This window comes from Pinus tabuliformis, chromosome 9 (assembly GCF_031772625.1).
Source record: "Pinus tabuliformis cultivar Carrire ecotype Pingquan chromosome 9, CPIR1, whole genome shotgun sequence".
Lineage (NCBI taxonomy): Eukaryota > Viridiplantae > Streptophyta > Pinopsida > Pinales > Pinaceae > Pinus > Pinus tabuliformis.
This window is the reverse complement of record NC_142307.1, coordinates 1,713,576,074-1,713,591,197: the sequence shown is the minus strand read 5'-3', so window position 1 is coordinate 1,713,591,197 and position 15,124 is coordinate 1,713,576,074. Positions and strand designations below refer to the sequence as shown.

General features: G+C 37.7%; 1 protein-coding gene across 1 annotated transcript in view; it reads right to left on the bottom strand.

Moving 5' to 3' along the window:
• LOC149155551 (stromal processing peptidase, chloroplastic-like) overlaps positions 1-15,124 on the bottom strand; it is a 335,427-nt gene that overhangs the window by 294,872 nt on the left and 25,431 nt on the right. The window contains exon 2 of the mRNA XM_089445700.1: positions 13,942-14,215. Within this exon, the coding sequence (XP_089301826.1) occupies positions 13,942-14,215 (274 nt within the window). The remainder of the gene's footprint in view (positions 1-13,941; positions 14,216-15,124) is intronic.

Here is a 15,124-nt window from a genome sequence, read left to right as displayed (position 1 = left end):
CTCTTGCTGATATTAAATTCTGTCTACAAAATGCACAGGACAAGATTGAATTTTTGCAGCTAGAATCTCCAGCGAGATGAATTAAAACAGAAGAGTTGTTATTCTGAACTATTTTTTTATCAGAACAACCCTTTATTTGAGATTGACACAGACTCCCATCAGCTGCCAGCAACTAATCAAGTCATTGAAAGAGCAGAGTTGCATGCAGATGCAGAAATTCAGCCTGCACTTCCCAAGCCCATCATCAGACCTTGGGAAGAGCTTGTCAGCAACAAGCACACAACAGGTCTTGGATATGACAAGGAGGTGTCCTTTCATACTCCAAATTACTCTAAGCCAATTCAGTTTCATAGTGATGGATTTCTTCAAAACAACTCATCATCAGTGGTTCCTGCTCCTCATTCGCAGCCACAGATTGTCAAATGCCAACATTGTGACAGAGTTGCCCATGTGAAAGATCATTGTTTTGATCTTCACCCGTGCAAGCACTGTCATAAAAACACTCATCATTAAAACAGACGCTTCAGAAACAATCTCCTGCAAGAACAAAGATTCCCCTTGGATGGATTGCTTCTTGGTAGTGGGCTTCAATAGCCAGGAAGCTATTTCGCTCATAGCACAGAATTTGTTCTCGAGTTTTGAAAAGTCTTGCAGTTGAGTTTTCTCCATCTTTTCTCCTTGTATTTAACAGGGGGGAATGATGGTCATCTACAAGTTTCAAAGCCACATTATGCAAGCTTGAGCCACAACCTGAACTTGTTCCCTGAGCCTACAGCCACAGACAACCATACCCAGATTCAACGTTGTAGCTAGAGACGGAGAAGCCCCTAAGCATGCCTTTGGTTGGTGGCCTTCCTTAAACCACCGTAGGTTGCAGACCTCCCTTTTTCCAGGTTGATGGTCTCCCTCTTCAAAGCATTAGGAACACTTCCTCTAGCAGAACACTTCAGCTTCTTGCCAGATTTGGAAGAGTTCCAGGAATCGCACCAAGCGTTCCATGTTGAGACCCTAATGGTCTCTGTTTCCAAAACAATAAGGAGCACTTCCTCTAGTAGAAGACTTCAGCGTCTTGCCAGATTTGGAAGAGTTCCAGGAACTGCGCTGAGTGTTTCAGTGTTGGTGGTCATCCTTAAGCCACCGTCGATTGAGACCTCGAGTTCTCCCACCTTATACCATCATCTCAGAGAGCACATTCAGCTTATTTTGGTCATGCATTGTTGTATTTTTATATTACAGCTCTTTTTATGGACTCATATATACCCCTTCGGATTAAGGGGGAGGATGTTGGGCACCTAATCTACTAAGGGTTGGTGTGGAATGTGAACAGTCACCGAAGTCCAAGAGACCACTTGGTATATGAAGACCAAGGGTCACAAGGAAATGTATAAATATGTAAATCTTGTTAATAAATGCAATTCACGTTTATCTTTCACATCTAGTCCATTCCATTTGTGTTGTTTAACACTGAATATATTGCATTTATTACCTCCACGGAATACAAGTTAGCAACATCCATGGCATTCGAATTACATTAGCATTGTTGTGACAAGTATTTGAACATCTTTATCTCTGAAGACCTTTTTCTATGGCACAAGTCTGTGAAGGTTACAAATCTATGATGTGACCATGATACTGTTTTCTATACATAATGGAAGGACGAAATATATATCACAGAAAGCTGACCTGATTTGAAGAAATTCTTGGATTGGTTTGGCTTGAGATCCAAATTACAATACAACTTGAAGTGTGGCATATAAGTATTAAGTGGCCTGTGGCAGTAATTCTTTTGAAGCTCGATTGTGATATGGTTTGTATAGGATCAAGGAGGAACCCATTCTTTCCTTTGCAGATTAAGAATCTAGGGTTTACAAAAACCCCAGCAAGTTGAGAAGAGGATGAAGAGAGAAACTTATCAAGCTACAATTAGAGTGTTGGTCTATAAACCCTAGCAAGGGTTTGAACAAGAAAATTCAAGGGTTTGTACCCTAGGAATGATAGTTTCCATTATAAAAGGAAACCCCAGACTTTGCAAAAACGACATGACATCAAGTTGATGCTTATGACGAGGATGGTGAAAATTACAAGTCCAAGATTAAGAGGGACATGATTCTATCCTCAAAAGATAAGTATTCTATAACTTTTCTCTTTTACTATTGTTATTACCTTTGACAATTTCGTGTCTACGTAACCTTTGCTTGAATGTAATCATTCTTTCATATCCTCTCAAAGAATATTGCAGGACAATGGCTAACGTTGCCCAGGCATTGGCAACAGATGGAAGAATTGGAAGAATGAAGCAAAGCATGAAGACTTTCCCAATGTGTATTAGAAGAAGAACCGAGTTTAGAGGGAGCGAGCAATTAAGAGTATACCTTGATTATTTATGCCTAGGAAAAGTCAAGGTCCAAAGTGCAGTGGATGGAAGTATAGAAGCAAGAAGTTTCTCCCAGTAAAAGGAAGAGGTTCATGATAAGACATTTGTCTTAGTTGGAAGAGTTACCCTGATTTTTTGAAGGACATGAAAAAGGAGTCTCATGATTGAAGAAGATCTCGTACTTTGGGATTGATTGAATGATTTGTTTCTGACAAAGGTTGGACTCTTGTGTCAGAGGAAAAGATGTTGCCTTCAAAGGGAACTAGAAGCATAATTTGACATAAAGGACCTTGAATTGATACACTACTACTTGGGGCTTGAGGCTTGACAGAAAAACACACACACAACTATTATTGCTCTCTATTTAAGCCTTTGCCATGGTCTGCCTCTTCATCTAGTCCTAATGATGAACCACACTTGTTGGTTCGAAACGCGTCGGCCAAAAATTTCTCTTATGTGATTTCTACCAAAAGACTTTGCTTAATTCAGTATGGATCACAAAAGCTTGAATACAAGCAAATATATATATATATATATATATATTGAAAAATAAATAAAAACACAAATTATTTTAAAAAATAATAACAATTAAGAAAACATAAAAGAAAAAATAAAAAACATGACAAAAAAATCAAATATAACAAATACAAAAAAAAAACTTTAAAATGTAAAAAAAAACAAAATTAACTTGTAAAATTTAAACAAAAATAAATAAATAAAACAAAAAAGGGAAAATATTTCAAAAATATGACATAATTTAAGAAAAAATAAATAAAAATTATCAAAAACAAATTTTTTTGAAGTTAAAAAAAAAAAAAAAAAAAAAATAATAATAATAATAATAATAATTAAAAAATAAAAAAATCAGGCCAGGGTGGCAGGGGTCGATTCCAGGAATCGACCCCCGGGCCTGTTGGAACGCGGGAAGGGGGGCGGAGCAAGTTGCATGACCCCTACCACCGCAGGCCTGTTGGGTCGCGAGATGAGGGGGAGTGAGTTGCACGACCCCTGCCACCCCAGGCCTGTTGGGTCGCGGGGGTGGCAGGGGCCGACTCGTGCAGTGCCCTCCCCGCCCACCACTGCACCCAAGTCGGCCCAAGGGTGGCGGGAGCTGACTGCATGTCACCCCTAGGCCGACTAGGTCGCAGGGGAGGACGAGGATGGAGCCACGAGGGTGGGCAGGGAGGAAGTTGTGCAACTCCCTCCCCGCCCACCCCCGCGGCCCAACAGGCCCGCCCGGGGTGGTAGGGGTTAATTCCAGGCCCTAGGGTGGCAGGGGTCGATTCCAGGCCCTAGGGTGGTAGGGATCGATCCCCGGAATGGGCCCCTGCCACGCAAGGCCTGTTTTTTCAGTTTTTTTTTTTTTTTTCAATTTTAATTTTTGAATTTTTTTATTTTTATTCTTTTAAATGGTTTTTATTATAATGTTTTATTGTAATTTTTTATTTTTTTAAGTGGTTTTTATTTTAATGTTAAATTTTTTTAATTTTAATTTTTAAATTTTTTATTTATTTATTTATTTAAATTCTTTTTTAAATGTTTTATTTTAATTTTGTTATTTTTATCTTTTTATAACTTTTTTTTTTCAACTTCAAAAAAAAAATTGCTTTTGTTTTTCCGTTAATTTTTAATTTTTTTCTTAAATTATGTGTATTTTTGAAATGTTTTCCTTTTTCTTTTTTTTTAATTTTTAAATTTTCTAATTTAATTTTGGTTTATTTACATTTTATAGGTTTTTTTTGTCTTTTTTATATATTTTATATAGTTGATTTTTTTGTCATGTTTTTTATTTTTATTTATGTTTTATTATTTGTTATTATTTTTTTGTGTTTTTTTTCTTTTTGTTTTTCTTTTCAATATTTGAATTTTTTTTCTTTTGTATTTTTCATTTTTATATATATATATATATATATTTTTCTGCAGGGTCCGTGTCAATGCTCGTCTAGCTACCCGATCCCATTATGTGCAATTCGGTAGTTGATCTTAAAAATTTTGTTGTAATGAATCGAGTCTATATCCACAATGTGTCAATTTCATGGTTGGTCTCTAAGTTTTCATTACAATGGGTTTAGTTCACCTACAGTGCGTGTCAATTTGATGGCTGATTTTTAATTTTTTGTTGCAATGTATCAAGTTGTCTTAGGCTAAGATTTTAAAATTGTTATACGTTTAGCATTTAAAAAAAATTACTCTTGGTATATTAACTCTTTCATTCAGGTGTTCATTTTTAAAGGTTTTTAAGTCATAAAAATTTTCCATAATGTCATGTTTGAAATATTTTGAAAACTTAAGATTTTTTTGTAGTCATAATCTTTGGTTTTAATTCCATGGTTTTAAAATTGTCAAGATTTTAATGGTTTTCTAAGTCATGATATTTTATCATTAATGTTATGGTTGAAAACAGTTATAAGTATTTTTTCTTGAGCACCATGCCTGAAAATTGTTGGAATTTTAAGATTTTTCAAAGACATGATATTTTAAAATTTATGTCAAGATTAAAAATCTTGGAATTTTAAGACTTTTCAGAGACGTGTTATTTTTATATTTAATGTCATGCTTGAAAATCGTTGCAAATTTAAAGATTTTCGAAGTCATGATATTTTATTTTTAACGTCATTAGTAAAAAATGTTGAAAATTAACCGTGAAAAGGAAGACTTATTCCAACATCAACACTTTTTTCAGGGTGTTTTTTGCACACAAAAAAATCGTTTTTACTGCCATTTTTTTAAAATGTTGAAAATGTACCTCGAAAAAAACAGTGTTATTCCAACATCAACACTTTTCGTTTTCAGCTTGTTTTTTCGTGTTTTGGGGGTATTTTTGGGTTAGAGTACCCGTTTTGAGGTAATAGTTCCCGTTTGATCGGTAACTATATTTCCTCCCATCAATGAAAGTTTGTAAAGTGTAGGGGACATCCACTGAGGCGACAGTGGGTCCTTGTCCCATTGTTGTCACTTGGTCTAGTAGTAGTCCTTTTCGAACCCCTCCCAGGACCCCTGCTAGATTGAGCGGTAACACTACCTATAACTCGCCTCACGCTAGTGTCAGCCCCTTTTAACAGCCTCACCTCCCGTGAAACTAACCTCTATTCCTGTTGGCATTATGATACAAGTGTTGTCCTTGATGGCAACTCACTCACAGGTCAGTTCAATTTTGATGAAAGGCAACCCACAATGTAACAAGTCCATTCAGATGTAACAAGGCATTGGTACAGAAGAACAGGAAGATGGAACTAAAGTCTACTAATCAGAATGAAGAAGTTGAAGGTAAAGGATGGTGAAAAGCAGTTTAAGATGTATACGCGGTCCACTTAGTCAAAACAGTGTATACACGCTGGTTCATAGAACAAAAAGGTGTATACACGCACTTTCACAAGAAGAAAAGTGCGTATATGTTGGAAAATCAAGGAAATTCAAGAGGAGACAATACCAGGGGTCAATACCATGATATTAGCCCACAATATTGAGTGGAGTAACTACTATTTGATCCCGTCCAAGAATACTACGGGTCCTACGTGGTTTTGGTCTGAGGTATTGAGAAAGGCCTAAAACTATATAAGGAGGAAAAGATCATAAGGCTAGGGTGTGCAAGTAAAAGAGTTTCTAAGGAATACTTCTATCTGAAGTATATTTTCTGTTGCAGGGGCTATGTTTGTGATTTGATCTGAAATATTTTGTGCACCTTGAATTCAATGTTAGATCAGGATGATGAGACCTAAAATGTCTTATCATTGAATGATCTGATATTCGTTGGGCTAGATCTAATTATGTACACCTGTTTTACTCTTTAAATGTCACGATCTAGGTTTGTCTGTCCGGAATAGCAGCGAAGTTATGAGTTAATAATTGCAGATCTATACGCTGGTTCGTCTCGGTAAAAGTGTGTGTACATGCAGGTTCTACTCTTCCAAGTAGAGTATACAAAGGAAAAGCCTATTCTTCAAATCTAACTGATCTATCTAATCAGTTCTGTTGTTTTAATGTTGTCTATCAATGAAGTCTTCTTAGATCTGAATGTAAAACTGAATGCATAAGGAGTTTGGTGTCTGACTGATTGATTGTCTAAGTAAGAAGGGTTATCTCTGCTACTACCTGTGTAAAGCTCTAAAAATTGACAATAGATGTTCAGTATATTGCTGGTTGATACCGACTTGATTCAGAAGTTTTATGTTTCAGTAGTTTTTGAGAGTATACACAGGTTTTGTTAAAGAAAGTAGCATATACATTCTGATGCATGATTATTGAGGTTACAGCTGGTTCTGAATGATGATGTAGGTTTTTGGGTTCAGCACGGTGCTCTAGTGGCAATGATCTGATTGTTCAAATTAACTAATTGTTGGTTGATGCAGTTTGAGTTTCAAAGTTTCTGATGAGTCCAGTATGAAAATTTGATGAAACGAGGCCTTCATTTGTATTGTTGTGTATCGGGAGCATCCAGTCTGAAAATTTATGAAACATGGTCCCTAGAAAAAGAGAGAAGGTCATAGCCTTCTGTAGGCCGGCGCTTACGTACTAGTAAACACATTGGCTAGTACAAGAGCTAGGGGGTTCTAGCTCCCTTCCAGTAGAAGCTGGAAAACGAGAGAAGGTTGCAAACTTCTGCAGGTGAGTGTCGGCGTACTGGTATGAGTCTACACAAGTACAAGATTGTAAGCAGATTTGCTTAATATTAAAAGAAGACAGAGACGACAGCAGCAGGTGGTTTTTCTCCCACATTGGGTTTCCACCTTAAATCTTGGTATTCATGTGTGTTGCTTATGTCTGATGGTTTATTCTGTTTTTATTGCACTATTTAATAAGTTACTGATGCACTGGTTAAAGATCAACACATGATAAATTGACTAAATCATAAGTTCTCTAGGTATATGCTAGTTTCTCTAATCATAGTAGCGTCTACACGCTAGTTCACTTCACAGAAGTAGCGTATATAAATCTGTTGGGAAATGAAAAATTATTGATCAGATAATACTAATTCACCCCCCTCTCAGTATTATTTCCGACAATTTCTTCGTCCTAAATGGTCAAAATTGAGAGTAAATTCTTCTACAACCTAGGTACATATATCACCTCCGTAAGACTCTCTAAGTCTAGTTGGAACTGTTGATCTGAAAATGGGGCACTTAAAGGCTTCTTGTGAGCTTACAAGAACCTCTCCCACTTCCAAAGCTTATATATTCCCAAGATCTAGTGATTAACCAATTGCGGAATTAAATATGCTTGAAAATAGGTGTATGTTGGTGTTTATTTTTAAATTGTTTATGTGCTTTAAGTTTATTTGCTTGAGTTGATATAAAAACATGTAACGGCAAATAAAGCAACAATGCAATGCAGCAACAAGCAAACACACATAACAGCAATATAATATGGAGTTCACCCAAAACTCTTGGGCTACATCTCCTTGAGCTCTATTCAACTCGATTAGGCTCTCTGGGATCATGGCAACAGTTCTTTTACAAGCTCCACGCTCAACTCCACTGGTTTACACAGAACACAATGGGCTTAAAACACCATCTCATCCCTGGCTCTAAAGCTCTCGGCTCTCTGGCTCTGGCTCTCGACTCTGGCTCTGGCTCTCGACTCTGGCTCTGGCTCTAGCTCTAGCTCTGGCTCGTGGCTCTGGCTTTTGGCTATGGCTCTTCGGATCTGGCTTCTCTGAGCTCTCTCTCTCGGCCTCTGCGTGCCTCTGTAACTCGCTTGACTTCCAAGCAATTCTTCAGCAACAACTCACTGTTGTCAATTGAGCTCTCTGGTTCACTCGACCTCCAAGTGACTCCCAAAGCTCTTTGCGCTACCTCAGCAATCATGCTCTCTGGCTTTTGTGAGGCCTCTTCCGGCTCTGCGGCTTTCCCAGCCGTTTTTTCTGCGTGTAATCATTCCTCTGCGGCTCTGCGACTTCTTCTGCTCCTTGTCTCTTCGACTGGCCATCTAGCTCTGTGGCTTTGTGGCTCTCTCAGCGTTACAAACACATCATTGCCTATAAAATGCCCGCTTGCAGCATGGCACAATGATCAGGGGCAGTTACAAGGAATCGGGGGCCTTTCTTCAGGTGAAAACCCGAAAAAAACCATATTTCCCAATACACAGAGATATACCAGAAATACACAGGAGAACGCCTCATGGAGCATTTAATCAGACTTCAAATATTATTGAATCGCCCCTAAAAACCCTTTCAGGTCCGCCTTTTATGGCTATCGCAAGCCCATCATTGATCTGCGTGATCGTCGATCCAACAGCTGACAGTCCATTTCGGGTGGCTTATGTGCACGGAGGTTACCCGCTTGAAAAGGCGGTTTTCTCTCTCCTCAGCCATGCCACGTGTCGACCAGTGTATGGGTTCGGGCCGTGCCCGTTCAAAACCACTTACCGCCTGAGGCTCGCCCAAAATCCCACTTACCACGAATTTCAAAATTTATAGGGCTGCATTTATAAACCTTTCGGGTCCGGTTTTTATCGCAATATTGCAATATTATCGTTGCATGACCAAATGGCCAAAAACCCATTTACACGGAAAATAAATTGAAAATCTGAATTTCCCAGATTTCAAATTCTATGAAATCAGTTCTATAAATCCCTATTAGGTCCGAGTCCTAATCGCTAATCGCAATTGCAACAGCCCGGGGGTCTGTCCTGTGGGTATGCCAACCATTGATCCGCCAATCGTCGATATCACACCTCGTGTATCGCATCAGCAAGGTCGATGCCTTTTGCTCCTCCGATCATCGATCGGTCGATCACTCTGATCGCCGATATCGCAATCGCATTATCGCATGTCACCTTGTCTGGGGTCCCGATGTGGGGCGAAGGCCCACCTCCAATCCAATATATCGGAGATCGTTGATCGGGGGTCCTTCCGCCTTTGCGTTAAGTCCTTCCCTTTGGCCTTTTGCGATGCGATTTCCTTAAGGAGCCTTCTAGGCCATTTTTAGAAGAAATGCCTCATTTTCCAAAGGACAAAAACAACCTTCTTTCTACGATAACTTTTTCATCCATAGTCCATTTTAGCCTATTCAAGTTGCAGTAAATTCAAAATAAGAATATCTATGCAATGGAACTATTTCCAAGAGCATCCTTGGACTTTCATTTTCCTCTGTGAGGAACACTTTAGACTTAGAAGTCTATCTTAGATCCATTTTGGATCAACTATATGTTGCCAATGCCCTCCACTGCATAGCTAGTGTTGCCACCAAGTTCATATAAGTCTCTATTCTCCTTGCCCATAATGGGGAAGATATCACGAGATCCCATCATGTGACAAGAAGTTCCACGTTCCACTATCCACACCCCTCTTGTAATAGTGCCAGAAAGACAAGGCACTAGAGACAATTTATCCTCAAATTTTTTAGGCAACTCATCCATCTTTGCAGATGCAATTGTTGATGTTTCCCCTTGCCTTTCTTCTTTTTTGGACATTGTCCAACATAATGACAAAACTTATGACATGCAAAGCACTTGAATTTGGTCGTGTCTTTCTTTCCATGGGAAGATGCTACTCCACTCCGATTTTGTTTGGCTTTACCCTTGACACTTTTTGTTTGCCTAACAAGAGCAAGGTTCTCCTCATCTCCACCTTTGCTCTATCCACCAATTATGCATTCCTACCAAATCTCCTGTTGGGTGAAGCCATCCGACAATCTAGCCTAATCAGGAAGCTTATCTCTATCTAGTATCCCTGTAACAAATGTATCCCATTGCTTGGTACACCCTGTCAATGCTACTTTGACAAAGATCCATCTCATCCACCTCTTCCCCAACACCTAAAAGTTCATCACAAATCTGTTGAATCCTTGTGAAGTATGTCATGTCCCCAATTATGTGGATGCTAAAACCACTAAGGACTTTTGCTAACTTTTATAATATTAAAAAAGGGGAAAATATTATTTTGTGAGAAAAGGTAAAAATTATTATTTTAATGGAATGGCAGCAAATAATATTTTATTGAAGGGAGAGAGGCAAATATTATGTTAATGGAGATTGCTGGCAAATTATTATTTTATTAAAATGGAGGAAAACGTCACTTAGTCGAAAATGGCCCCCACCAATAAAATAATAATTAAAAAGGGAGTCTAGACGCATGGGGAGAAATTTTAAAGAGATGATGGACTCATTTGTTGATCATATTTTGTCTATTACATTTCATCTTTCATCTTCTCTTGGGGTTGTTTAGCACAAGAAGAAAATTGTTGTTTAGCACAAGAATTCCAAGCAGAAATTCCACCCTCATTTTGGAGAACTTCGAGCATCCCCCTAGTGAGGAATTTTGGGAGTCTAATTCAGGGCTTCGCTTGAGCTTATTGCAGGAGATTTGAATAGCTTTGCGCATTTCCTGGGCGCAGAAGGAGTTTGCGATACATCTTTTGGAACAACAGTTGTGGGTTAGAGATTCCGGGCTTTTGGAGAGAGTTTCCCCTTGGCTATAGCAGGAGTTTGTTAGCATTTTGCAAGATAGAGATTGAGGGGAATATTTGGGTCGAATTTATCTATTGTTGGTGGTGCGCAAAGGTTATTAGGCAAAATCTGCGCAGAGGCTTGGGGCTGGAAATTAGTTGGAGTTTAGCTGGGAATTGGATCTATTTCCGAAGGGGATTTTTGCAGGGGATTTTTAGTTATTTCTGGAGGTGGATTTGGATCATTTGTTGAGGTGATTGTTTGTTGGACACAAAGTTGGGCAGTCTGGGATTTTTGCACTAAATTGGGGCTTTCCAGATCAAATGGAATCTGCCCAAGGTTTTTTTTTTGTGGGTTTTGTGAGAGGAGTCTGTGGTTAAAATTTCAAAATTTTCTAGGCAGTATTCGGGTTGGAAATCAACATTCCTTCAGCTATGTGTTTTATGGGTAAACTAGGTAATTCACACCATTTAATGGACTTGATCTTGGCTTGGATTTAAGCCAAACCATTTATGGAATTTTGTGGGTATTTGGAGGAGAAATCATGGTTAAAGTTTCATAATTTTCTGAGTAGTTTTGAGGGTAGATATTCCAGTTATTCTCCAACAGCAGCAGTAGTATTTTCTAGGTAATATACTTTTCGGGGCTTTCCAGGTCAGCGAGAATTAGCGCAAGATTTTTCTGGTTTGGTAGATTTGGGTGAGAGAAGCCTCCAGTTAATTTTGCGAAAATTTTGGAGCAGATTTGAAGGCATAAATCACAGTTCACCTCCAATAGCAGCAACAGCAGAATTTCTAGGCAGTGCAAGTTACTAGTTTGAGCCATTTTCGAGTTTGCATGCTTGTAGCAGCAAGCCCAAAATCCAGCATTCCACTCTATTTGTACTCAATTCCAGCATTGATATTAATAAAATAGCTCATATTTTGTGGTTTATTGATTTTGCATGCATGTGTGAATTTCTTATTGTTGTAGCTTAGTGCATGTCTCTATTATTTACTGCTATTTTTTGAGGAACATCACAAAGTATGATACCACAGTCTCAAATCTATTCATTTTGATGCTATTTAGCTTCTCCCTTAGCACCATCTTCCTGTTTTGGTTGTCACTCTGGTACAGATTTGTCAAGGCCATTCACATTTGATACTGAATTTTTCTTCATTATGTGAGGGATTATGTCATCCATCACACCATCCAAAACAATACCCCTGGCTCTCATGTCTTTTATCTTATGTTCAACTGCTTAAGTAGCATCTTGAGGAACTCAAATCTCTTGACTTGCAATTTCCCACAAACCATTCTCCATTAAAACAAGGGTGATTCGCTCTTTCCATGGACTGAAGTTTAAAGTCCCCTCCAACCTGTCTTCATACCTCAAATTTGATGGTACCATATTACAAGATCGACTTTAGCCACAAACCCTCGTTGCAAAATAAAAATTATGTTGTCGTAAAAAATTATTCACTTTCTTAAAACCCTTGTGATATCTTATTTCCCCCACAGAGTTTAGCTCTAATACCATGCTAAATTTTTTTATACAAAGTTTGATTTACTTTACTTCAACACTTTATTAAAAACCAAAAAATATTTATCTCAAATATTTTTGAAATTGCTGATAAAATAAACAACCTAGTATATTAACTCAAAATAAAATGCAACGGAAATAAAATGGAGAATCAATCACACTACAACAGCAAATTTATACCTAACACAACCTTCATATTAAATTTCTCTAGAAAATTTGGGCCTAGACCCATTGAGAATACATAGAAGAATACAATTGTTGGGAACCTAAAAACTCAGTCCCACCGGGAAATTGGCATCAAGGAAATTGACCCTTGGAAATCAACCCTCCTAAAGAAACTTGGCCCTGCAAAATTTGACCTATCTCACCAGCAAATTGGACCTTTTTCTTCTCACCCCATAAAGCCCTTGCGCACTTGAGAAAACCGGCCTCTCTGGATATATCAGCCTCCTCCACAATTCAGCCCTCCTCTTCAAAAACTCACCTCCCTCTTTCCTCAACTCGGCCTCCCTAAATTTCTCCCGAAATTCCCTATTGCACTTCTCCTCACTTCTCTTCAATCTAGTCAAGCCTCTCGCTCTAGAGAAAATCGCTTCCTCCACAATTGTGTGTCTTCACCTCTCCCTTAGGCTTATTTTATAATTTCATTAAGCCAAAATCCCTAACCCTAATCTCCTAAGTGATCAATGGCTAGGATTAGATTCTAAACCTCACTTGAGATCAATGGTTGAGATTAAATAAAGTCACTTAAATATTTTTATTATTTATCCTTAGAACTTTGGTTTAACAGTCCACAATAATTAATTAGATGAATTATTGTATTTTTCCAAAGTTAACCTTAGGAAAGAATCATAAATTCACTTACTCCACCAAGCAAGCACCTAAAGAGGCAATCAAATATCTTGTACATGCCAAGACACCAAGCCAATGTCAAAGACCTTCCAAAGACCTCTAGTTATTGAAAGTACAAATATCAGCAAAAGTTGTCCCTAAAAACAAGGTCAAATATAAAACATCCAAAATGGACCAACATCATAATGTGAAGTGAGATCCACTAATACATCCCAAGAATCGTCTATCCATCCAAACAAAGCACAGAGCTTGAGGAAGAACTTGCAGAAGGTATATGAATAAGAGGAAGTAAATCAATTTGTGATAGAAAAAGATGCACTGTAATAAGTTTTTGTGTCATCTAAATAAGGGCATATGACCTCCCCATCAGCAATGTGCCTTAGGAAAACAGTTCAACCAGTTGAGCTAACGCTTGGGGTTATTCAGTTTTGAATTATTTAACTGCTACTGAGTTAACATAATATTTGTGTCTTATACTAACAAACCAAGAAAACAACCTTTAACATGATAACCTTTAAAGACTTTCTCTTGAATGAAATCTAGAATTGAATAACAGACCTGATGATCTATGCCCAAGATAACACTCCAGTAAGAATTTAAGAAACAAAGCCGTAACCAAGAAAAGACCTATGACATCCCAGAACAGAACTGACTGCTTCAGCTAAAATTCCTTCGAACTTCATTCATCAAATATAGTAATGAAAAATCATGAAGCAACAAAACAAGAAGCTTAATATTTAAATTTCCAACATAAATGGAAAATGTATTTACATAACAACATCTAAAGGGGCACAGATTAATTACATACCAAAAGACCATGAAAATCAGATAGTTTCTGTGGCCTCCGCCAAAGGAGAAAATTAGAATTTGTAAATAAAGATTGCTGTTGACAAGAAAGGCCCATAAAAGCTTTCCTCTGAAGAACCAGTTGATTAGAACTCCGTCTTCTGGTGCATGCTAGATATTCCTGTGACTCATGTAAACCAGACACAGCACTCAACTCCGAGAAGAATTGCCTAGATTTCTTACTGTCTGCACTGAAGGTCATGCGAGACAGTGATTTTTGTCTGCCTTCCAGACATCTACAGACCAAATATCAATTAGGTCAGTAAAATAGCAAAAGAAGTCTATACAGAATTAACATCACAGTAGAGGAAGATCACAATGGTAAAGAGGCATCTAAATAAACTTAAAACTAAAAAGTTAAAAACTAGTTTAACCACATAACACTAGATAAATTTGAATTTGGTAAATGATCACTCTGACGTAATTTTTCAATGAAAAAGAGACATCAAAACATTTTATCCCCAATAGTCTTATAAACTGCAATACAATTTGGAATGCTGAACCAACATCTGAAAAATAACATGGAAACAAATATCCAGAACATTTATCAGAATCATATCTTGCCTATTTATACAAAGCCATCAGAAAATATCAAGATCAGGAGGAAAGATAATCCAAATGGTAGAACATGTGGAGAAAATTACCACATAATTCCAGGCATGGAAACATTTATGTCAGATGAGAATACCAAAGAATTTGATAGATAAGAACATCATTAAGTGTAATCATTTGCAACCGCAATTTAAAATATAGCATATTACTCTTGGGAAAAGAGTAAAAAGATGCATCAAACTAAATCATTGAAGTAGCAATGTCGAGGAAACAATTTTCCAGCGAAATTTTATTACAGAAGCCCATGCATAGGTCAACAAAACAGACCTTTGTTCATCCAACATGAACAATGTATCTAAAATAAAAATAGCCGATACACCTTGTCACAGTAGATGATTCGTTGGAGGAGCTAGTACTATTTCCTTGTTTGGTATAAGACTATACAGGGGTTTCCTTGAAGAAATTATGGAGCCTTCTTTGTTAAATCTAATGACCTCAGAATGGCTCTTTGTCCTATTGAATAGGACTACTTACACTTGGGTAAATATAATACAGACAAATTCTGTATGCAATGGCTGCCAAACTGAGAGTTA